Consider the following 23805-nt stretch of genomic DNA (forward strand, 5'->3'; position numbering starts at 1 on the left):
GAACATGTATGGAGGGCTTTCTCATTCCTGTGCCAAATGCTTAACCTCATCGTCTCATTGAATGGCTATAATTATTTATGTGGCATACATGGAACCCCTGTTTTTCACGTGTAAATCATTATGATTAAAATTTTTAATAGAGCTGTATCCAAAAAGTTATGGCAACAGAGTTGAGAGAGAGGCTAGCTCGGTTAAGGGAGGACAGCTAACCATTCAGAGAGGAATGGGAAGGATTTGGAAGTATGAGTGGATGTTCCTGAGAAGGAAAGACATTCTAACCGGTAGCTTGGCATGAAGGGTCATATCATGGCATATGTGAGTTCACCAAGGGATCAGAAGCTTAGGTGGGAGAAGCATAGGGAAAATGGAAATGAAGTAGTATATTGGTCTAGATTAAAAATCATCTCCAGTGGCACACCTGATGGTAAAGATTAATGGAGACATGTTCTTTAATTCATATGATATTCTCAGAGATGTCCCGTAGCAACCTAATTCTAATAGCAGTATGGAAGAAAGTTGAGCTGCTCTGTCCATGCTCTGTACCATGAGCCACGTGGGGCTGTTTACATATAAATTAATTAAAATTTAAATAACATTAGGGTATACCTCAGTCATCCTTGCCACGTTTCAGGTGAATAAGTGTCCATATGTGTTGGCAGTGTAAATAGAGCACTTTTCCATCACGGTAGAATATTCTCCTGGACCACACTGGCCTAGAGGGTTATAGTTGGGAGAGACTCGGTGACTGGCTGACATTTAGCAAGTGACTGAGGAACTAAAACTGAAAAGATAGATGGTGAGGATGATGGGAGCTGCCTTCATTATTTAACAAGTATTTTGAAACGGTGTGTGTCTGTTATTAAACAGTGACTGTATGTCGAGACAGTGGAATTACAAGCTTTGATAGTGACAGAAGGGTTTGGGGTAGGATGGGAGACGGGGCGAAGGGGAGTGACACAGTCAAGGAGCATCTAGGGAACTGTGAGAATATGGTGATAATGAACTTGGAGGTGGAAGGGCGAGGAGGCAAGCACAACTGCCAGATTCAGGCTTCTCCTGAGCAGGGAAGCAAAGGAAGACGAGATGAAGAGCACAAGGTCACGGAGACATTTGCACCAGCATATCAACTGGAGTTTCTTTCTTTTTTTTTTTTTTAAGATTTTATTTATTTGACAAATGGAGATCACAAATAGGCAGAGAAGCAGGCAGAGAGAGAGGGAGGAAGCAGGCTCCCCTCTGAGCAGAGAGCCTGATGCAGGACTCGATCCCAGGACCCTGGAATCATGACCTGAGCTGAAGGCAGAGGCTTTAACCCACTGAGCCACTCAGGCGCCCTGGAGTTTGTTTCTCAGTGTTAAGTGTCTACTCGTTTTGAGAGCTTGCATCTCAGAACTCCAGCCGACTTAAAAAAGTTGACCATATGCCCTCCCTCATACTTTCCTTGCAGAGGAGCTGTTGACAAGAGATGAGGTCTGATTGTTGAGGTAGAGTAGCCCAATACAGTGCCTGGTGCATAGTAAATATCTGAGTGAATGACAATGTGATAGACAAAATGGACACAAATTTGTCCCTCTTAGTTATGTAGTTGAAAGTAGACATCCTCTCATACTGCTATACAGTGGCTGATGCATAGTAATTTACAAGTGCAATGAATGTTGCTATTATTTTACTATAGTTAATCTGTAAACCAGTTAATCTGTCGCCAGATAAGAGCCTGCTGTATTTTCAGGCAATGATGCTAGATACTTTGATCATCCGTATTAGAAGCCTTCTATTGTGCAAGAAACAAAATAAATACCACAACTTTATATTTTTTATTAGCCTACATGTCAAGTTGAAAGCATATATTGAACAAGATGATATCTCATCATGTTTGTTATCAGAAGCAGCAGCTTGATCTCTGACTATTGTGATTGAATTTTCACACTGAGTATAAAGCATTTGGTTTGACGATAAGTCCCCATAAAATGAATTCCATATTTATTTGACAGTAGAAAGACAGGGTAATGTTTTAATCTGTTAAAACATGCTGGGTAATTATATGACATCTAGTATTCTATATTCAGAATCTTTAGTTTTAAATACCCTTTATAAATTTAGCTCTAGAATGAAAAGTGTAGCAAATTCATATTAGGGTGTTAACTTTACATAGTTTAGAAATAATTACATGAATAGTGAAATCTATATACATTATAGTTGAGTTTGGGGGGCTATAGTACATCTTTGCATACATTTATAATTGAGAAAACTAAATACAATAACTGAGTTCAGAGGGTAAGTTTTGTGAGCTTTTTTAAATCCTAAATATTTGATGCGGCCTATGATAAATAAACATAAAAGTAAAATACGAGATATAAGAGAAACACAAGTGAGAATCTGTTAAGATATAGGTGTTTAGGTTTGAGACTCAGTGAAGTGCAAACATGGTAATGAAACTTCACATGAGCTAAAGATGAGTTTTCTTTTATTAACAAAACGTGAACTTCACAAGAAAATTTGCATGTGTATTGTTATAAAAGAAAAATACGATATTGAGCCGCGGTCTTCAAAACAGGAAACGAAAGAATCAGTTACATTAGGTTCTTTCTTTTGGAATTATCTCTTGTCCCCGTCCCCTTTCCTTTCCTATATGTTTGTATGAGAGCCTCTTAGGGCCTGACACTCCAAGAGAACCCTCAGGGTAAGGTACAAATGTACTTTTCAATTGCATAATGCTATTCCTAGTTGAAGTAAAATGGTAGAAGTACCTTGCTTTCTGATGGCTTGGCTATTTAAAAGGATAAACCTTAGAATATATAAAAGAATGGATGGACTTCTTTTCATCCATAAAGTCCTCCCAAGATATTCTAGACTTTAGATAAGAATTAGATAATATGCAATTAGAAATTGTATTCTTTTTTCTTTACCTGCTATTGATTAAATGGAAACCCATATCCTTAGAAATTCAGTCAGTAAATGGTAGGTGATCGCTTGACCAAAGTGCCCACCTAGAAAAAATGTGTGTGTGCTTTGTGTTGAAGTTAATTTTCTGTTGTTAGGGCAAAGATCCCCCCCCCCCCCTTTCAGGTAGATTGGTATTCTAGCAAAAGAGTGAGTTGATCCAATCATCAAAGTTTAACACCATACTAAGGTATATGAGAGGGTTTTAACTTATATATTTAAAAAGCAGATGTTATCAGTCTATACACAATAGGTATAACATGTGTTTAATATTTCCTAATGTCTAATGATAGGTAGTTTCAGAGTAACAAATTATGCTCATCAACACAACTGGATGATGTAGCCATAAAGTGTAGCTCTTTGTTCTGACTAATTAAATAAACTATATCAGGATATAGATATAAATTTTGAAAGAGTTAACAAATTGTAATGACTTTTGTCAGTGTTTATGCTGGGTTTTTTTGAAATTATTGATTCCATTATAAATGTATCAGTATTAATCACTTTGTAAGAAACTTTTCTATTCTGTTTGGTGGTAGAACACACAGTGAGTTCATCTCAAAGATGAAGTCATCAAAGGATACATAGTAATGAGAGTGTGGAGGGGTTAGAAGTTAGGCATTAAAAGGGCAGGCAGCAGGAGACAAGATTTGTTTTTGTCTCCTCTCTTGATTTTGATTTTTTTGTCCATTTAAAAGATTTTTTTTTTTTTGGTCTGTTCATTGAAGTGCATGAAATTTTTATCTCATCTCCTGTATATTCCTTTTACAAGCACAGGCTAACCAAAAGTAGAATAAAGCTGCCCAGAGCTGTGATGAAGAAGATTTTTATATTTATTCTTTCTTTCTTTTTTAAAGATTTATTAATTTATTGTAGACAGAGAGGGCTCCATGATGGGGGATGGGGAGGAGAGGCAGAGAGAGAGAGGATCCTGAAGCAGGCTCTCTGCTGAGCACAGAGCCCAAATGGGGCTCTATCCCAGGACCCTGAGATCATGACTTGAGCTGAAATCAGGAGCCAACTGCTTTACTGACTGAGCTACCCAGGAAACCCTGGAGAAGATTTTTAAAGGAAAAAAAAACTAAAACTGTTTAATTTCCTTTTTGCTTAGTGCCCCCACCAGCTCCAGTGGATGATTCTTAAAATTATGAACACCTCTTTTTAGAGTATCTTGATTCTCAACCTGGAGTACTCTTTAAGAAATACTGATGTGTCAGCTCCACATTGGATCAATTACTTCAGCATGTATGGATAGGGATCTTGATAAGTGGCTTTTTAAAGGTCCCCCAGGTAATTTTAATGCACAAACTGAACTGAGAATCACTTTGTCTTCTGCCCTACTTCTTTATCCCAGCTTGGAAAATCCCTGATGGGTGGTATGGAACCAGAGAACAAACATACAAAAACAAAACTTAACCAACACAAGAAAAAAAAAAAAAAAAGAAAGAAAGAAACAGCTCCTTGTCTTCACTTAAGGATGAGTGGTGAAAATATTTCCAAAAACTACTGCTTTTTTTTCATGCCAAGCTGAACATTACTCTGAAAGTAAAAAAAAGGAGTGAGTGGAGTGTGGCTCTCAGGCACATAGCAGAACTGAAATAAGTTGATGGTCGGCGTCCTGAGTTATTTTGCAGGGCTCTGTCTTGTACAGGTAGAGTTTCAGTCATTATTAAAAGCACGAGACAAACACCTCTGCCTGTCAACTGTTAACAGCTGTACGGTAATACTGTGAAGGTTTTATGAAATTTCGCTTCTCCTATATGGCCTTTTCTTCACTGTATGAAGTTATTTTGAAGAAAGACCTCTGCCAAACAAATCCATTGTTCCATCTGCATTGTGTTTTAGAAGGATTTTAGAAAGATTTTTATTCTTTATCGGATTGGTAAAATCACACCAGTGAATTTTGGCACCCTTTGAAAGTAAAGCAATTTTTGGCCAAAGACTTGGAGATAACAAATGCCATTCTTACTTTACATCCAGCCAATTAAGTCACTGAAATACTGACTTCCAAAGCAATGTGATACTATTTAGGATTCTTAAGCCCTTTGATTCATGCATTAACATAATCTATAGCATTTTCTAAGAAATATTTGGTTGGTTTTGCTAAGTAATAAATTTTATTCACATTACCTTTGTTTTCTTTTAATTGCTATTAAGCATTTTAACTTGAAATTATTCTTTCTCTAGAATTAGAGTGGCTTTGCTTGTGAATAGCAAATACACTGTTTGTGTGCTATCATTTTACCATTCTCACAAAAAGCATAGCTAATCTATCAAACTCCCTTTGCCCCTAACACAGAGACTCAGCATTGTCCTTAATACTGTACTTCTAGACAGCTACTATCAGTTAGAGGTAGCACCCAAGATGAATCTTAGAAAGCATCCCTATTTAGTCCAGTCTCCTCTCTTTATATATTTTAACAATGAAAAATAAAAAATTGAATAAGATCCTCTATTCTTCGAGGAACTTATTGTTTACCTCTTCTTTGTCAAGGGTCTACATTGCTCTTATGTTTTTGGGATAGATGCAAAACGTGCAACATTCTTATCTCTATAGTTACAGTTAAACAGTGACATTTGTGAATATTTGTTTTTAGGTGGCAAAGGTGGGGGAGTATAATGATAAAATAGGTGTACCAAAGGCAAAGACATTACAAGAAAGGAAAATTATTGGCCCATATCTCTCATAAACAGATAGATGCAGAAATTCTCAGCAAAATTTTATAAGCCAAAACCAACAATGTATAAAAAAAATTGCATACCACAACCAAGTGAGATTTATTAAGGTACAGGAGGCTGATTAAACATTTGAAAATCACTTAATGGAATCCATTACATCTACAGGCTAAATAAGAAAAATAATTTGATCATATTAATATATATGTTGAAAAGGCATTTGAGAAAATCCAACATCCATTCATGCAAAAACTCAACAAACTAGAAATATAGAAGGAGACTTCCTCAAGTTGATAAGGAATATATACAAAAGCTACAGCTAGCATCATTCTTAATGGTAAGAAACGAAATGTTTTCCCTCTTCAGTTGGGAAAAAAGAAAAGCTATTCCTGCTCACCATTCTTATTCAACATGATGTTGGAAGTCCTAGCTAATGCAGTAAGATAAGAAAATGAAATAAAAGGTATTTAGATTGGGAAGGAATAAATAAAAGTGTCTTTGTTTATAGGTGAAATGATTGCCTACATAGAAAATTGCCCCGAATTGACCAAAAAGGAAAAAAAAAAACCAGTTCCTGAAACTAATAAGTGATTATAGCAAAATTTCAAGATATGAGATTGACATAAAAAAGTTAATCACTTTCCAAACACCAGCAATGAACAATTGGAACTTGAAAGTAAAAATAATATCATTTATGTTAGTGCAAAAAAGAGTAATACTAGAATATGAACAAAATCTTATGAGAAAAACTAGAATTTTGATGAAAGAAATCAAAAAAGATCTAATAAAGAAATAGGTATTCCATGTGAATGGAAAAGAATACTCAATATTGTTAAAGATGTTTCTTCCTAATTTGATCTAGAGATTCAATGTAATCCTAATCGAAATCCCAGTGAATTATTTTGTGAGTATTGAAACCTGACTCTAATGGTCCTATGGATATGTAAGAGACCCAGAATAGCCAACACACCACTGAAGAATAACAGAGTTGGAGGACTGAACTACTGGGCTTGAACACTTATAAAGCTGCAGTATTCAGAACATTGTTGTATTGGTTAAAAAAAATAGATCAATGGAACAGAATAGATAGCGCAGAAATAACTCCACACAAATACAATGAAATCTTTAGCAAAGAAGCAAAGATAATTCAGTTAAGAATAATCTTTTGAAGAAGAGGTGCTGGAACCAGTACACATAAACATGAAAAAAAAAAAAAAGTGTACCTACATACAGACTTCCAGCCTTTCATAAAATTTAACTAAAAATGGACAGAGGCCTAAATGTAAAATGCAAACTACAGAACTTTTAGAAGAGAAGAGAAAATCTAGGTGGCCTCAGGTTTGGCAGTGACTTTTTATTTTTTTATTTTATTTTATTATTTTTTTAAGATTTTATTATTTATTTATTTATTTGACAGAGAGAGAGAGAGAGAAAGAGATCACAAGTAAGCAGAAAGGCAGACAGAGAAAGAGAGAGGAGGAAGCAGGTTCCCCACTGAGCAGAGAGCCCAATGCGGGGCTCTATCCCAGGACTCCGAGATCACGACCTGAGCTGAAGGCAGAGGCTTTAACCCACTGAGCCACCCAGGCACCCCTGGCAGTGACTTTTTAGATAGACTATCAAACACATAATCCTTGAAAGAAAAATGTCACTAACTTGGATTTCATTAAAATTAAAAACTTCTGCTCTGCAAAAAACACTGTTAAGATAGAAGATACACCACAGACTGGGAGGAAATCTTTGCAAAATATCTATCTGATAAAGGACTTGTATGCAAAATATACAAATAACTCTTGAAACTCAACAAGAAAACAAAGGGTCAAAAGACCTGACCAGACACATCCCCAAAGAAGATTTACAAATGACAAATAAATATATGAACAGATAATCAACATCATATGCCAATAGAGAATTAAGCTGAAACAGTGATATAACACCACACACATATTAGAATGGCTAAAACTTGAAACACTGGCCAAGACCAAATCCTGACCAAGATGTAGTACAATAGGAACTCTCATACATTACTGAAGGGAATCAAAATAGTACATCTACGTTTGAAGACTGGCAGGTACCAAGTTAAACATAGATTTTTTTTTTTTTTAAGGTATTTTATAGAGCATGAGCAGAAGGGGCAGATGGAAAGGGAGAGAGATGTTCAAACAGACCCCACCCAAGCACGGAGCCTGATGCAGGGCTCAGTCTCATGATCACGTAATCACAGCCTGAGCTGAAATCAAGACTCAGGTGCTTAACCAACTTTGCCTGCCAGATGCTCCATGCTAAACATATATTTAACATAGGATTCAGTGATCACACTCTTACTTACTCAAAGAAGTTGGAAACCTTCACAGAAATGTTTATAGCAGCTTTATTTGTAATTGCTGAACTTTGGGAACAACCAAGATGTCCTTTAGTAGGTGAATGAATAGGCTGTGATGCCTGCATACAACACATTATTATTCAGTAATAAAAATAAATGATCTCCCAAGCCAAGAAAAGACTCGGAAGAACCTTAAAAGCTTATTAAGTGAAAGAAGTCCATACAAGAAGAATACGTACTGGATGATTTCTACTATATGTATCTTTTTAAAGACAGAAAATTATAAAGATTGTAAAAAGATTCATGGTTGCCAGCGTTGTTTTGGGGAGGGAAGAAGAAAGAAATGAAAAGTGGAGCACAGTGAATTTGAGGGAGGGATGTGTGTGAAACTATTCTGTAGGACAGGGTAATGGTAGATATATACTATGTATGCTTCAAAATCCATACAACTGTAGAAGGCAGAGTTGATGATGATGCATCAATATCATCAAATCAGTTGTGTACCACACCTAATGCAAAATGTTAGTAATAAGGGAACTGGTGTGGAGGAGAGGGTATATGGAAACCCTGTTATTTTCTGCTCATTTTATTCTGTAAAGCTGAAACTGCTTTAAAAAAAGTAAAACGTGGTGTTTAAAAAATAAAAAGTAAACCATTTAATTTAAAATTAACGTATTTGTTTCATTTATATTATCTAAAGAACAGTGAGCTGTTTTAAATGTCTCATGGAATAAGGGGGCTGTATAAATAAACAGAACATCGAACGATATAGCAGATAGTGTAATGAGCTAACATTTTCACTGCATTGCAAAAATGTTTTTAACACTGCAGTTTCTGTGCTTATTAAAATCTAAGAGAAATAAGTTTAAAACATAATTCAGGGAAGGTTGGGGGGATATGGAAGAAATCAGCTTATAATGATAGGAATCCACATTATATAAAGCATTTTCTTGCTTAATAATGTTTCAGCTTTCATCATTTTGAATGAATATTACATAATATAGATTATTTTTGTATATGAATATCACAAAGTATTTGTCGAGTAACTTTTTTTACCTAATATCAATTGATCTCCATCTATCTTGAAAATCATTGTGAAAATTTTATTATCAGTATTAATAGTTATGGCAGTGATATAGATGATGCTAAGCATCTTATTTTATTTAAATTATGATTTTTATTTCCATTGTAGAGAGAACCAATCTTTTTAAAAAATTTAATCAGGATGCTGATTATTTATATTATTATTATATGTGGTTACATATATCAAAAACATTATTCATTGTATAATTGTGGTTTTCACTTGTGAGTTTTTACTGGCATGTTGACCTTTTGTCTGAGAAAATATATATTCTCTGACAGTATGTGTTAACACATCTATTTTTATATGAATACCTTTAACTTAAATTTAGAGATACTATTTTGTACATACAAATCACTTTATTCTGCATAGGATTTAAGATGGAGTATCATGTTAGTACATATACTTGTTCAGGCCTGTTAAAGGTTAAACAGCTATCTTTTCATCTAACCATATTCGTATAATATTGTCAGCACTAATCTACTAGCAGTGTTGAAAGACTCGCTGTTTAAGTGATAAGATTCAGGTGGCATTTTATTAAATTTATAGATAAAACAGTAGAAAGAATGTCATGCTCTCAGAACTAGAGATGACCTTAGGGTAGAAGGTTCAGTTTTAACAGGCTTTCCAGGCTAGAAGTAGCAGGTTATAGGGCTTTGGTATTTTAAATTGCATTGATGTTCTTTTGTTGTCTTACTACCATTTTTGTCCACTGTGGTTTTGAGAAATTTGTTTCTTTGACACATAATAAACTCAAGATTTTTGTAGAGGAACTGTACTTTGAGGTAGTTATGAACTTTGGATTCACACAGACATGTCCTCAAACCTTGGATTTACCAGATAGTAGCTATATGATGCAGAGTATGCTGCATGATCTCTCAAATCTTTTTTATCCTCTTTAGTTATGTGTATACTAGTTCCTCATAAAGATATTATGTGTTTTAAGCACTAAATACATCTTTTTTGGCTATCCCTGGTCTCAGAATAAGTGCCATAGAAGAGCTGTGGCTATAATAATGTCGTGGTATTGGGCGCCTGGGTGGCTCAGTGGGTTAAAGCCTCTGCCTTCGGCTCAGGTCATGATCTCGGGGTCCTGGGATCGAGTCCCGTATTGGGCTGAGCAGAGAGCCTGTTTCCTCCTCTCTCTCTCTCTGCCTGCATCTCTGCCTACTTGTTATCTCTGTCTGTCAAATAAATAAATAAAATCTTCAAAAAAAATAATGTCGTGGTATTAGTGATAGTGGTGTTAATAGTGATGATTGTTAATATTTATAATTTAAAATTATTTGATTATTAATATTGATCATTATCAATATTAGTGGTATTTTCAAGTTAGGGTCTTCTAGAATATTCAATGGACACCTACAGATTCTCATAAGTTTGTCATGTTATTATGTTCAGCACTGTCTGCCACGGCTAGAGTGTCTGTGCTGGTTTCAATACATACTTAGATAATAGAAACACAATAATGGGAGCAGAGTGGCCAATTTCGCAATGTTCTTATGATTTAAGTGTCATTAGAGTAAGGGGTCTTTGGATTCTGAGGATCACCCAGAAGTTTTTATTTTAGGAATTTTCCTTGTGATTAAAACAATGGGATATTATTTAGATGTCATCCAAATTTGTGCTGAATAGCTTAAAAATATTTCAAAATATTGCATTGTAACTACAAAGGAATTCTACTCCAGAGTGACAACTAGGCCGTGATTTATTACAGTATCTTCTTTTAACATTATTTTGTCTGGAATGAACAGAGCAGTTGAAGAAACTCCATCCATCTTTTTGTTTATTTGACATCCATGCTGCATTAAATGTACCTCAAAGAAACAATATACAAATAAGAAATTCTCCTTAATAGCCATGATTACTCATCAACAAGATACATCTCTTGGCAATAAAACAAAAGGAAACCTGTCAAGCAATGTCTGTTAAAATTTAAATAAAGCATATTTTTTAAACCTAAACGAATTTTTAAAGCAAGTATTTTAGCTTCATTTTCTTTCCAAGAGTTAGTGTTACAAAGTATACTGAAGTGAACTGTTCTCTTCAACAAAATTAGACCCATCCCCCAAGCTTTCCTTACTCTTCTAGCTCAGTTGCTGATTACGTATGAGTAATTAGTGGAAATAGAATGCGCCTTTTTTTGTACATATTTATCAAAAACTGGGAAAAAATTGAACATGTAGATTAAGACGTTGATAAATATTCCATTGTGCATTCATGCATTTAGAAGGTGACCTTTTCTCATTCTTTCTTATAAAGAGACTTGTGGGGGGCAGGGAAGGGAGGAATAGAGTAATTGGGGCAGGAAGAATACCTTTGTGTACTTTTTCCTGAGAATGTTAGGACCTGAATGAAGATTCTCCACCCTGGAATTTAAAGCCACATAGCAGTTTGTGAATGAGACACTATGTTATCAACAATTGGTTGCCATCTTTGTTTCTTATCTGAACTTCTTCTTATTTATTACGTTTACTTTCAGTTTTATTTACTTGGAAATTTGATTTTTCTTTTGTCTTACAGTTAAATACAGATTCTGAAAGGATGGGAGAATTTTGATTCCATTTACTACTCAGTAGATAAACTTTTTCAATATTAGACTGTTGCCAATTCTCAGCTTGCTAACCAAGCGATGTTTTCAGTAACAGAGCCAATCCAGCACCCTCCTCCATGAATTATTGTCTAGCTTTCTGATGGTCTCTGAATAACTTGAATCTTTGTTTGACTTGTATACTTAACATTGACTAAATCGATAGATGCAATAAACTATATTATATTTCAGAATTCATAATTCTGAATTCTTATTGCTCATGAATAAAGATCAAGATTGATCCAGTTGCTTGTTAGATAATAGGGATTTCTTGATCTATTAATCCTAGCAGTTGCTGGCTATTTAGTTGCATCATATATGGTACTGGAAAGCCCTTTCCAGGCTTTACAAATTATAGAGGTAGATGGTGCTTGGGCTAATCAAGATTCCATACGAGCTGCACATCTAGTTTCACAGGAGAGGAGCATGGTGAAGAAGGGATGTAATTAGTGGCAGTTGGGAGCTGAGTGTCCATAGAAGGGATGCTATTCCCTGGGCAGTTATTGCTGTCATGGGGGTAGGGGGGATAGAAGAGTTCACTATTAGGGTGCTTTAAAAAATAAAAAATAAAACCAAAGGACAGCTTTTATGGTACGTCTGGGTTATATAAGAGAAAATGACTACATTTATGAAAGTTTGCTAGTTTTACTCGCCTTATCCATTAAAGAAGATAATGTGAAGGAAATTATGGATTGAAAAGGTAGCTTAATCAGATTAGCATTCTCAATATGTGTGAAAACAAAGATTCTTTTTTTTTTTTTTTAAGATTTTTATTTATTTCCTTGATAGAGATCACAAGTAGGCAGAGAGGCAGGCATGGGGCGGAGTGGGGGCGGCGGGGATGCAGGCTCCCCGTTGAGCAGAGAGCCCAATGCCGGGCTCGATCCCAGGACACTGAGATCATGACCTGAGCAGAAGGCAGAGACTTAACCCACTGAGCCACCCAGGTGCCCCACAGACAAAGATTCTAACTGCACTTAGCATGCAAAAAATAACTTGTGAACTAGGATTACAAATAGATCATATACTTGTGTATAAATATATATCTCCTTTCATCCTGTATACCTGTTTGGGTTCGTTTGATCAACTCTTGAACTTTGGGGGCTAAAGGCTCCTCAGTCTGGAGGGCCTAGGTCATCATACTCCTCTGAGTTCTAGCCAGGTATGCTCAACAGTTTCCCCAGGGGATAGAAAATTGGTTCTTGGAAGCAAAAGTATCTTGCTATTTTTTAATGTGCAAAGCATAGATATACATACAGTACAGGAAAAGATACACAGGATACCTATGATTTTAAAATTTCACAGGTACACATGATTGAGGGGAAAAACCTAAAAATACTCTTTAGCCAGCAATAATGAAAGAGAAAGATTGAGAAACATTTTTCTACGCCTGTATCAATCTACATCCTTTGTGGGTATTTTTACTTGGATGTTACTTAAAAGCTTCAAATTCGTTCAAAACTGAAACTGATCTCTTTGCCCACCGCACTCCACCCAAATCTGTTCCTCTGTCTTTCCATTTACTTCAATTAATGGCACCACCTGGGTCTCCATGGCCCCTCTGTCCCATTATCTCCATCCCCATGGCACTGCCCTGACTCAGGGCCTTGTCTTTCCCTGCCTGGATTGTTGTTACCGGTTTTTAAGTTACTTTCCCTGCTGCTGTTCTTTCCCTTGGTTTTTTGTCTTTTATCCACACTGTGCTAGAGGGAGCTTTTTCTAAACCGTAGGTCTCATCATCTCTTACCCAGTTTAAAAACTCCCAATTCTTAGGGATCAAAAGCCTGTTTTCTGGTCTTTTCCAATGTTCCCAGCTTTGTATCTTTCTACTCTCTCTATTGTCCTCCTCAACACACTTATTTTTCTGAGTCACTCAGACTCCTCAAATGTGTCTTCTTCGTCCTCAAGTGTGGCATTTTTCAAATATTGCTCCATCTGCTCGTGGTACGGCCCTTTTGAATTTTCTTTTCCCTTCCCTAATCCATACAACTTCCTGTCTACCAGTGTTCCAGATGTCCTGTCCTCTGAGGTGTACTTTTTGATTATTTCTATTATACTGTTTGTCACAACAGGGTAAATGTACGTGTGTGTGTGCGCGTGCGCACGTGCGTGTGTGTGTTTTCCCCCCTACTAAACAGCTTCTTGAGGAACAGCTCTGTACCTTGTTTGTTGTTGTATCTCTGACTCCTATAGCCTCTAGTAGGCATGTCATAAATATGTACCAATTTTTTTTTTAATTTAAAAAAGGAACAAATGTCTGGGATTGTTTTAAGTACTGTTATTATATAGACTTACAGATTATTCTGTTCTCCTAAGTGTTTATCATGTATTTTTTCCCATAATATGTTGCATAATAGATTGGATTAAGCTTATACTTTGTTTTCAAAAAATGTTAATGACTTCAAACAACAATCCATAGATAGCTTTTCAAGTACTTAAACATTTGCAATTCAGAAATAGAATTGACTAATTTTACAATTCGTTTACTTCTTACCTACAAAATACAGTATTAACATTAGGTAAGTAGACAGATTACCAAAATATTTTTGACTGTTTTTTCTCCCTCTTGTCCTATCTAGCTAAAAGACACAAAATCAGCAGATCAGAAAACAACACTACTTCATTTTCTGGTGGAAGTATGTGAAGAAGAGTACCCTGATATCCTGAATTTTGTGGATGATTTGGAACATTTAGACAAAGCCAGTAAAGGTTTGTGCTTTCACAGAAAACATTTCACAGCTCTGGGTCTTTAGTTAGTTCGTCAAGACAGAAAATAACGCCTTTTGTTTGAACATACTTGCTACTTTGCCTCTGTGTTTTAAATATGTTTTTAAAAATATAAAAGATAGGTAGTTGTATAGTTTAAACCTTATGACTACCTGCCAGCCCCTCCCTCTGCTGCTCAGCTGCCTCCTCTGTAACCATGGTAATGCTCACTTGAGTCAGGATCCTTCACTTGGGGAGGATCATTGTGTCTGGGCTAAGCCCCAGTAATCAATGTGCCTAGTTAGCCTAAGTTAAATCTGTGTCCACCCACACTGAAGGTAGAGACTGCATCCTTTGTCCTAGTAGGGACCAAACAGCTAGAAATTCCCTTCAGTCCTTTCTAATGCCCAGCTATCTCTTCTGCTTCTGTCCCTACTGGATTTAGATCAGGTTGCAAAGGGTTAGGATAGGACAGGATCTGTTATTAATAGTCATAGTATGATTTAAATGCAATTTTTGATGACTTGAAGATTCCAGTTTTTATTTATATATCCTATTCTTTGGTAAAAATTTTACTTGCTCCAACCACCAATTTATGCATACACATTTCTATGAATATATGCGCACTGACGTACATACTTCTTGGGAGACAACTCATTTGAAATGGTGGGATAGCTGTATTGTCAGTGTGTTGAAAACTGGTCATTAGAAATGGCAGACTATTTTTGTGTTGTTTGTTGTTTATTGTCTTCCTAAAATTAGAACTTTTCAACTTAAGAATAATTCACCACAATCCCCCATTTTAGTGACTACTCCTTCTTAAAAAAAATTACTTTTGTCATTTTCTACTCCTTTTGTTTCTTCCATAAAATGGGGATTGTAACACTCCATCTGCAGAGTGGCAATGTGATTGGATGAGATGTTCTTTGACAGTTTTTCCTGAGATGTATGTTTCTTTGAAGTATGTAACTCATACAGCCAATATATTGAGGTGGCAGGGAGGGTAGAGGAGAGTTAGAAATAATTAGTCTGGATTTTTAAAAATAAGCTTTTTACTTTACTTTTTGCTCCTGAATGCTAATGTTGTAATGATGTTGGAATGATTTACTTTGCCCTTGTGTTACCTAAGAATGTCCTTGACATAAGAAGATAATGACCGTGTGTGTGTACATGTATATGGGTGTAAGTGTTTTAATGGAATTTAAGAAGGGAAAATAAAGTTTTTTTTTTATACTAAACAATGAGATAGGGCAAAAGTGCACAGAGGAAAAAGAACATTAAAACAACTCAATAATACTCAAAATAGCTTTTGAGTGATTGATTCATTAATTCAGGGAAGGTAATGCCTCTAAAATGAGATTTCTGAAATTTGGGGATAAAATTTAAGTATATGGGCCAAAAGAGAATTGAAAGTGGGGAAATTGAAAGTGATGCATGGTAAGCATGATAAGTAAAAGAATAACAGATGAAAAAGTTATACATAAAGTCTTGAAACACAGAGAAAGCTTTTTTTCTAGAGAAAAGATAGCTGAGTAGAGTAATAGTTTATATCAACATTATGTCTTTGGGAAGAATTAAATCCATGCAAGCATTTTATGTTAATAACAGTTTGCATTCCTGACCATGTCACCATCTTTTTCTCCTGTTTCTAAAGCTGAACGGTGAGCTGGAACATACTTCTCTTTCAGATGTACGTGTTAGTATAGAATTTATTTTCCAGCAGTGGTGATCTAAATTAAGTTTTTAAAATATCATTTATCTATTTTGACTCACTTAATTGTACTTAAAATTCTGTATAAATATTTTATTATTTTGCTTTTGAAAACTAACTTTGATAAGGGCTTGTAGAGCTGTAGCTTGATAATTAGATACTTATGTTTGTTTTCTTTTTTAATGTCTCTACTGGGGCATTCTAGGCTTCGAGATTTTTCATTTCCATCTGCTATAATGGAGGCATGCATATGTGTATAGGTCAGCAGATAGCATGAATGTGTTACACCGGGAGCAGCCAACGAGATATTTGAAATGAAAAAGCCATCACTGAGATAGATAGATATAGATGATGTAGATTTTTTTTTTTACATAGTGTAGGTGATTGTAGAGCATAATTTCTTCGTGTGATAATATTACCCTATTAATGAATGAGATTTTAGAGGAATGAATGTAATAGTTTTGGATGAAGTAAGCCTATGTTTGCTTTGGAAAATTTCAGTGCTTTTCTATTATATATCATCATTTAAAAGTTTCCATATTTGAAGTCTCCTCAGTGAGCTATCACATGAATTAAAAAGTACCTTTGTTTTTGAGACATAACAAAATCCTGGCCATTAAGTCCTCGTGGATCAGCAGGGGGATCTTTCATTGCAACTAATGAGCTTACCCGTATGACAATTTTCAAAAATCTACTTCATTAGGGCTGCTTCTTTTCTAAGAGATAATGGCTTACAGCTTTTCTGTTGTATTTCAATGAAAATATTTTGGGTCATTATTTGTATTTCTATATACCATTGCAATATTTTTTTTTTTTTTCTTTTTCCTGGTCTTTGAAGGGTGAATACATTGTTCTCTTGTCTAAACAGCTGAAGTTAATGGACTCCAATCTGTGAAGGTTTTATTGATTATTTCACAATAACCAGCTTCATGATTAACCTTGAATGGTATTTTATTAATGAGTAGAAAATACGACAAAACTCGGAGAATTTGGGGAGTTAATTGAGGCAAGTTTACAGTGTCACCTTGTTCAACCCTGTCTGTTTCAGGGTTATTGTATCTCTGCCATATATTTCTCTTCTTCCCTAGGGAGTCTAAATTCTAGGAATGCCGTGCAAGTCCAGTCTAGAACTCACTTCTTCATTTGATAATCAGGTGTTGTGTGATTACTTGGTGTCAGAAACTGTGCCCTTGTCTTGGTAGTAACACAGGTGACCTCACTGGCATCCAGCTCCTGTCCTAACTGGCTCCTTTTACATTCTCCGGGTCCTTTATTCTTCCTCCTCTTCGATGAAGCCTCTAACTATTGCCTGTGTTATTAGTCTAATACTGAGCCCTTCTTTTTCTTTCTTGCCATAAATCCTGAGGTGATCTCTTCAGCTTCCAAGGGTTTACATAACATCATTTCATTAATGACTTACAGATCTGTACCCCCATCATCCCTTCTAAGCTCCATGCTTGCATATCCAACAGCATACTTGCCATCTTTAGCCACACCACACGCATAGATCACAATAGGCCCATAAAATGTGCTTTTCATTCCTACACCCATTACCTCTCCTCCCTAAACTTTATTTACTTGAGAAAATCCTTCCTAGCACCCTTTCTTTGGTATCCCTGTTTTCATTCACCTTGTTTCTTTACAGCCTTCATTCACATCAGCTGCGAGCCATGTGGTAGATTCTAAGTTAAATCTACGGGAAGCTGTGGTCTAGAATGTTGCCTCATACCCTCCCTCATAGAGCAGCTTAAGAGTAAATGTCATTTTCCCTCTGGGGCTTTTTTCTTGGTTGTTCTGGGGAGCGCCACCTAAGTTTCAGTGGGCTCTAGTCTTTCTTCAAGGATAAATTCATAGGCTTTCCGGAAAATCTTAAACCACTGTCTAAGAACTCAGAGTCTAGATTAGAGAGTATTCCTGGAATTACTGTAGATGGAATTAGCTTCTAGAGAATGGGCCGCCTTCGGTGTATTGTCAGAGTGGATTTAATGATTCCCCATTTCTAATGTTTTTTCACTTTTTTCCATTTCCACATGTTTAGCTTTTGGGAGCATTCTTTGATATTTTACATTTGATATTTGTCCTCTCCCTTTTATTGACATCTCTGCTTTTAAGACTATTTGTTTGCTTTTGGCTAGTAACTCCTTGGTCTGACCCAAATATTTGTCTACTCAAATACATCTCCAATTTCAGTGCCACATGACTTATCAACATTTTATGATAAATGGCTTACTAAATACCAAATGTTTATCTTTTATTCACCTACTGTGAGCACTTAGAACACTTCATTTCCAGGTGGCTGCCACCTGGAAATGTATAGTGTTTGAAATTTCAAATTCATGTGCTCTAACAAGCAGAAAGCATTTTCAAAGGCTCCCATTAACCTTCTTATACTCTACACTTCTAAAAATGCCAATTAAAATTTATTAGTTTGATGTATATATTTTGAATATTCAGGATTAGTTGTTAATTCAATTGCATTTTAGACATTAAGTGTGTACTTTAAGTACATAAAAATATTCATTGTGTGACAGACTTAATAACATAAATAACATTATATTAGGTCATAGGTTGGGGCCTCTTAATTTTGTGAGATAAATCATTCATCTGGCATTTCAAATTAACTGTAGGATATTAGAGTTTTATGAAAATACTCATTTGTGTGCATTTCTGCCAATATAGTGAAATCATTCGAAAGCTCATGGTGGGGGGGGGCATTTATAATAAAATAATTGAGAGATGACAACCACATAAGGTATTGCTTTAACTGAATTATCAATAAAGGGCACAAAAATGTATTCTGGTAGGAGCTGAATTCTGTCCGCCTGTGCCTAAGCCCTTCATATTTGGAAGCCTTAATCTTTAGTATCTCAGATTGTGATTGAATGCGAAAATAGGTGTTTAAAGAGGTGATTATGTAAAACGAGTCTCTTAGGATAGGCCCTAATCCAGTGTGAATTGTATCCTTATAAGAGGAGGAAATTTGGATAGATGGACACCAGGGGTTCACATGCATGCAGACCGACCATGTGAGGAGACAGCAAGAAGGTAGCTGTCTATAAGCTGAGGCCATCTTCTTGCTTCAGAAGAAACCAAATATACTGACACCTTGATCTTAGACTCCAGCACTGTGAGGAATGAAGTTTCTGTTGTTTAAGCTACCCAGCCCTTGGCATTTGGGATGCACCTCTAGCACATTAATAGAATAACTTAAGGCACTTTTCCTGCGTAGAGCTTTTCGGCTGTAGAATAGTGTATACAGAATGTTGTTTTATTTGATCAGATCACTTAAAGAAACAGTCATAGCCCTGCTGTGTTAGGTGTTCACTAGTAAGCAGTTTCGGAACATCAAAGGTTCTTGTTCAAACCATGAATTACCACATGAGTTTATAAAATTACAATTATGCTTCAATTCCTTTTTTGAACAGACGCAACATAAATTCGCACATTATAAGGAAATATTGAGGCAATCTAAATAAATATATTCATGAATATTCACATTTAATTTCAGAGTTAGATCTATGATATCTCCTAGATTTTTTTTTAGAATGCATTTGTTTATACAGGTATATTAAGTTTTTTTTTTATTAACTCATCCCTATATGTATATATTTCTTTACCACCTACCTCTGTTTTGCTACTTTAATAGTTGTAATTTTATTATAAGCAAATAGCCAGTAAAGGCTAGTAATACTCTGAATTATCCGTTGACTCTTTTCCAAAAGGGAAGTGTGGATGGATGGTTGTACTTTTTTTTTGCATTATCCTGTAGAAATAATGAAAACATTTGCTATCTCCTACCTATGTAACCTGATTCTGCGGCTAGATGGTAGAGTTACAAGTTATGTCTGGGAAACTACTTTGTGACTCCTGTGTAATTAGGTCTCAATGATCTATTTGGATAATCTGTATTGATCTAGTTAGTATACTTAAGAATTGTAGAATAATTTTAATGTCACTACAAGCCAAATGTAATAAATGATAAATTTATTTTTAAAATGTAACTCAGTATAGGTTTGCATATATGTACTAAAAGGGCTGTATTTGTAAAAATTTTCTATTCAAATGAACACTTTTAACATAAAAAGGTAGCATGAAATATATAACTGGGTCCTTCACAAGGTAGCTACAAGATATATGAAAAATACATGTAGTATACTATGAGCTCAGTGTGCTGGTAAGGGGCCACAAAGTGCAAGTTGTCTGTTGGATAGGATTTTACTTAAATTCTCCCGGTTAATTTCCAGGGATTAGCTCTATAGGGTTGGCGTCAAAAGTTTATATCAGAGACTCGCATGTAAGGTTGTATTGCACTGTTGCTCTGTGCAAATATCAACTATTTTGAAAAGCGTCGTAATGGAATGTAGAAAGAGCATGACCAAAGTCCCTGGAAGGATTAAGGAGTCTATAGACTGATGCTGAAGAACACTAGGCATGAAGGAACTACACTTCCAGCTAAAGATTGCTTTTTGAGATACTGAGCTGAGAACATTTCTTGAATCGGCTGCTGCTGGGGCTGATAGATGATGATGAAGAAGAAAAACACATCAGGAAGACCTCTATATCTTTTTGGAGGTTAGCAGACTGAAAGTGGCATCAATACAGCATTAATCTTTTCAAGAAACTAACAGTTTACAGTGTTTGCAGATTTGGGGCCAGCTATGGATTTGAAATAGCTACTGGAACAGTTCTGTCAGTGTCACCTATGAGCCATAGCTCACATCAAGTCACAGGACATCAAGTCACAGGACAGAATCAACAGTGACAAGCAAGGTCTCAGAGCTCTTCTAGACGGCTGGCCACAAAGCAGTATTTACGGCCCCTCAGTGTTGCAACAGGAAGTGGGAAATTATAAACAAGGCGGATGGAAGAAGATTTCAGAATGAGAGCATTCTGAAGGATAGCTTACCATAACAAATCTGTGCGCTCTGAGGAAGCCTAAGCAGGGGATGAAACACGCTCCCTCACTGCAATCTGCTGAATGTCGCTGCTCACAAGGTCGCCATGTCACCAGCTGGGTGGAGTGCTATGGGGGGGCTCAGATGCTACAGGCAAATCTGTCAGCTGCTCCCCAGAAACCAGGCTGTGTGTGACTTGCCGAGTCTTGAAATAATAGTTGTATGAGCTTCATAGGGTTGCCATAACGGATGAACACACGCTAGGTTTCTTTAACCAGTAGAAGTCTATGAATTTATTCTCTAATTAATCAGGAATACAGCAGTCTGAACTCAAGGTGTTGGTAGTATGGGTTCCTTCTGAAGTCTCTCAGGGAAGAGCCATCTTGTGCTTCTCTCATAGCTTCTGGTGGCTGCCAGCAACCCCTGGTTCCTCTTCTCCTCCATGTCTCTGTCTCTCACCTCTCTTTGTAAAGACACCAGTCATTTGGTTTAAGGCCTCCCTAAATCCAGGGTGATTTCATCTCGAGATTCTTAACTGATATCCTTTGCAGAGATCCTATTGCCAAATAAGTCACATGCTGAAGTGCTTTGTGGCCATGGATTCGGGGGTGAGAGGGCTACTATCCAATCCGTATAGTCGTCCTTGTCCTCACTCCCATAACTGCACGCAAGTAGCACCAGCCTCTCTGAGTGTCACGAAATGGTGAAGCAGTTACACAGATCGACATACATATGGAAAGCAGTTAGCATTATGTCGTGAAATGTTTTGGTGTTTAAGGGTTATTGTTGGTGAGCTTCTGAAATACACTTTTCTTTCATCATCACATGCAAATACTAAAGCATTTAAAACTGAAATCCATCATATGCCTCTGAAGGTAAGGAATTTTCATTAACAAGCGGTGATAATTACAATAACCCCAATAAATAATTTCAGTGGGCAAAATAAAAAATGGGATCCCCATGAGATTTTGGAGACGTTATATTATGGAGGAAGTTGTTACAGTCACAGAGTCTGAAGTTAGACAACTGGGGTGCAAACCCCACCTCTGCCCATTGCTGGAGGTGTAACTTTGGATGAGTTCCTTATCCCCATTGGGACTCAGTGTTCTTACCTGAAAACGGGAACAATATTTATATTTCATTCAGAGGTTTGTTGTAAGCTTATAGGTTAATATATGCAAATAAATAGTTGTATGTATATATGTGCAAATAGTTAATATGTGCAAATAGTCAAATAGTTGTATAGCACACCATAAGGACTATGTAAATATTCTCTGTATTTGCTGTAGTTGTAGCTGTTGTTTTTCAGTGATTATTTCTTACTGACCCACAACTGCCTATTTCGTCAGTAATAATGCAGATAAACATGAGTCTCTGTGAAAAGCAAGAGTCTCTGTGAATAATATAATTATGTCATTTTAACATGTATTCTCAATAGTTATTTGAACAGATCCCGACTGTGTCTTGCCTGAAACTTATGTAAGCTTTTGAATTTCATGGATCTGTGTCATTGAAAAATTTATTTACTTTTCTAAAAATTAAAGAACGATATACACATAGGAAATTGCACAAATCTTAAGTGCACAGCACAATGCATTTTCACTGGTTGAACATCCTAGCATAGGGAAAGGAATTTGGAAAATGAGTTCTACTTTCCTTCCTCTCCTGCAGCCTGAGTCACTATTTTTATTTCCTGTTTTGAACTTTGATAAAAAAGATTTCTTTTGAAAGAGGCAGTAAAAAGTAGCTAGGGTCCAACAACTCTTCAACAACTTGGAGCTTATTTTTTTCTGGAAACTTTTGCATGTCATTTAAAAAATAGATTTACTAGCTTGGAATTATTAAGGAATTAAGTTAGTTGGAAATGTTTTCCATTTCCACATGAAAATGTGAAATACAAACGAACACTTAAGATAAAATGTTGCGGGATGCCTGGGTGGCTCAGCCGTTAGGCATCTGCTGTCAGCTCAGGTCATGATCCCAGCGTCCTGGGATGGAGCCCCACATTGGGCTCCCTGCTCAGTGGGAAGCCTGCTTCTCCCTCTCCCACTCCCCCACTTGTGTTCCCTCTCTCACGGTCTCTCTGTCAAAAAAAAAAAAAAAAAAAAAAAAGATGTTGCAAGTGATAGAAACATCAAAAAAGATATTTCTTTGCCTACATAGAAAAACCTAAAGAAAATAGGTTCTGGAGAATCTTCCCCCCTCCCCTCAGAAGAGGTCATCTTCAGATATAGATTTAAATCGATCAGCAGTTGGACTCTTGTCATGTAAACACATGTGTCCTGTTTCTCAGCAGCTGTCTGTCATACTATGTATTTGAAGGAAAAAAGTATTAGTGCTCATTTATGGTTTTGGGTATGTTTGGACCTTACAAGGAAAGAAGTCTTTCCAAAAAGTTGATTGAATTCTCACAGCGTAGCAAACAGGTTGCTAGGCATTTGCATCAATAAGGAGCAGACCTGAATTTGACAGTGAAAAAAATAAGATGGACTCCTTTGTTTTTTTACGAGCCATCTCATGAGTGCCCCCTCTGTCCAGGCACAATTTGGAAGACGGGATAGGGCTGTGAGCATAAAAGAAAAGTGTCTGCTCTAAGTTGATGTTTTATGGAACATCTGCCACAGGAAGAAGTGCACATATATTATGTCATATGGTGAGCTCTGGAATTCCAGGGCAGGGTTTTGTTTTTTTCCCCACAATTAAGGCTGAGTGGTCAGAGAAGTCCCCAGAAAGAAGGTGGCCTTTGCGAAAAAATGTGAAAGAAGTGGGAGGAGGAGGCAAGGCAATCTGGGTGTCAGAAGCATTCTAGTCAGTAGAGCCCTAGAGAAGTCCCAAGAGAGGCAGGTGACACTGGAACAGAGGGAGGGCATGAGAGATGAGGTC

General features: G+C 36.4%; 1 protein-coding gene across 5 annotated transcripts in view; it reads left to right on the forward strand.

Annotated features, from left to right (window-relative positions):
* DIAPH3 (diaphanous related formin 3) overlaps positions 1-23805 on the forward strand; it is a 499882-nt gene that overhangs the window by 275823 nt on the left and 200254 nt on the right. For all 5 annotated transcript variants that reach the window (XM_032314557.1, XM_032314558.1, XM_032314559.1 and 2 more), the window contains one exon: positions 14190-14319. In XM_032314557.1, the coding sequence (XP_032170448.1) occupies positions 14190-14319 (130 nt within the window). The remainder of the gene's footprint in view (positions 1-14189; positions 14320-23805) is intronic.

The sequence above is a fragment of the Mustela erminea genome, chromosome 15 (genome assembly GCF_009829155.1).
Source record: "Mustela erminea isolate mMusErm1 chromosome 15, mMusErm1.Pri, whole genome shotgun sequence".
In the NCBI taxonomy this organism is placed as follows: Eukaryota; Metazoa; Chordata; class Mammalia; order Carnivora; family Mustelidae; genus Mustela; species Mustela erminea.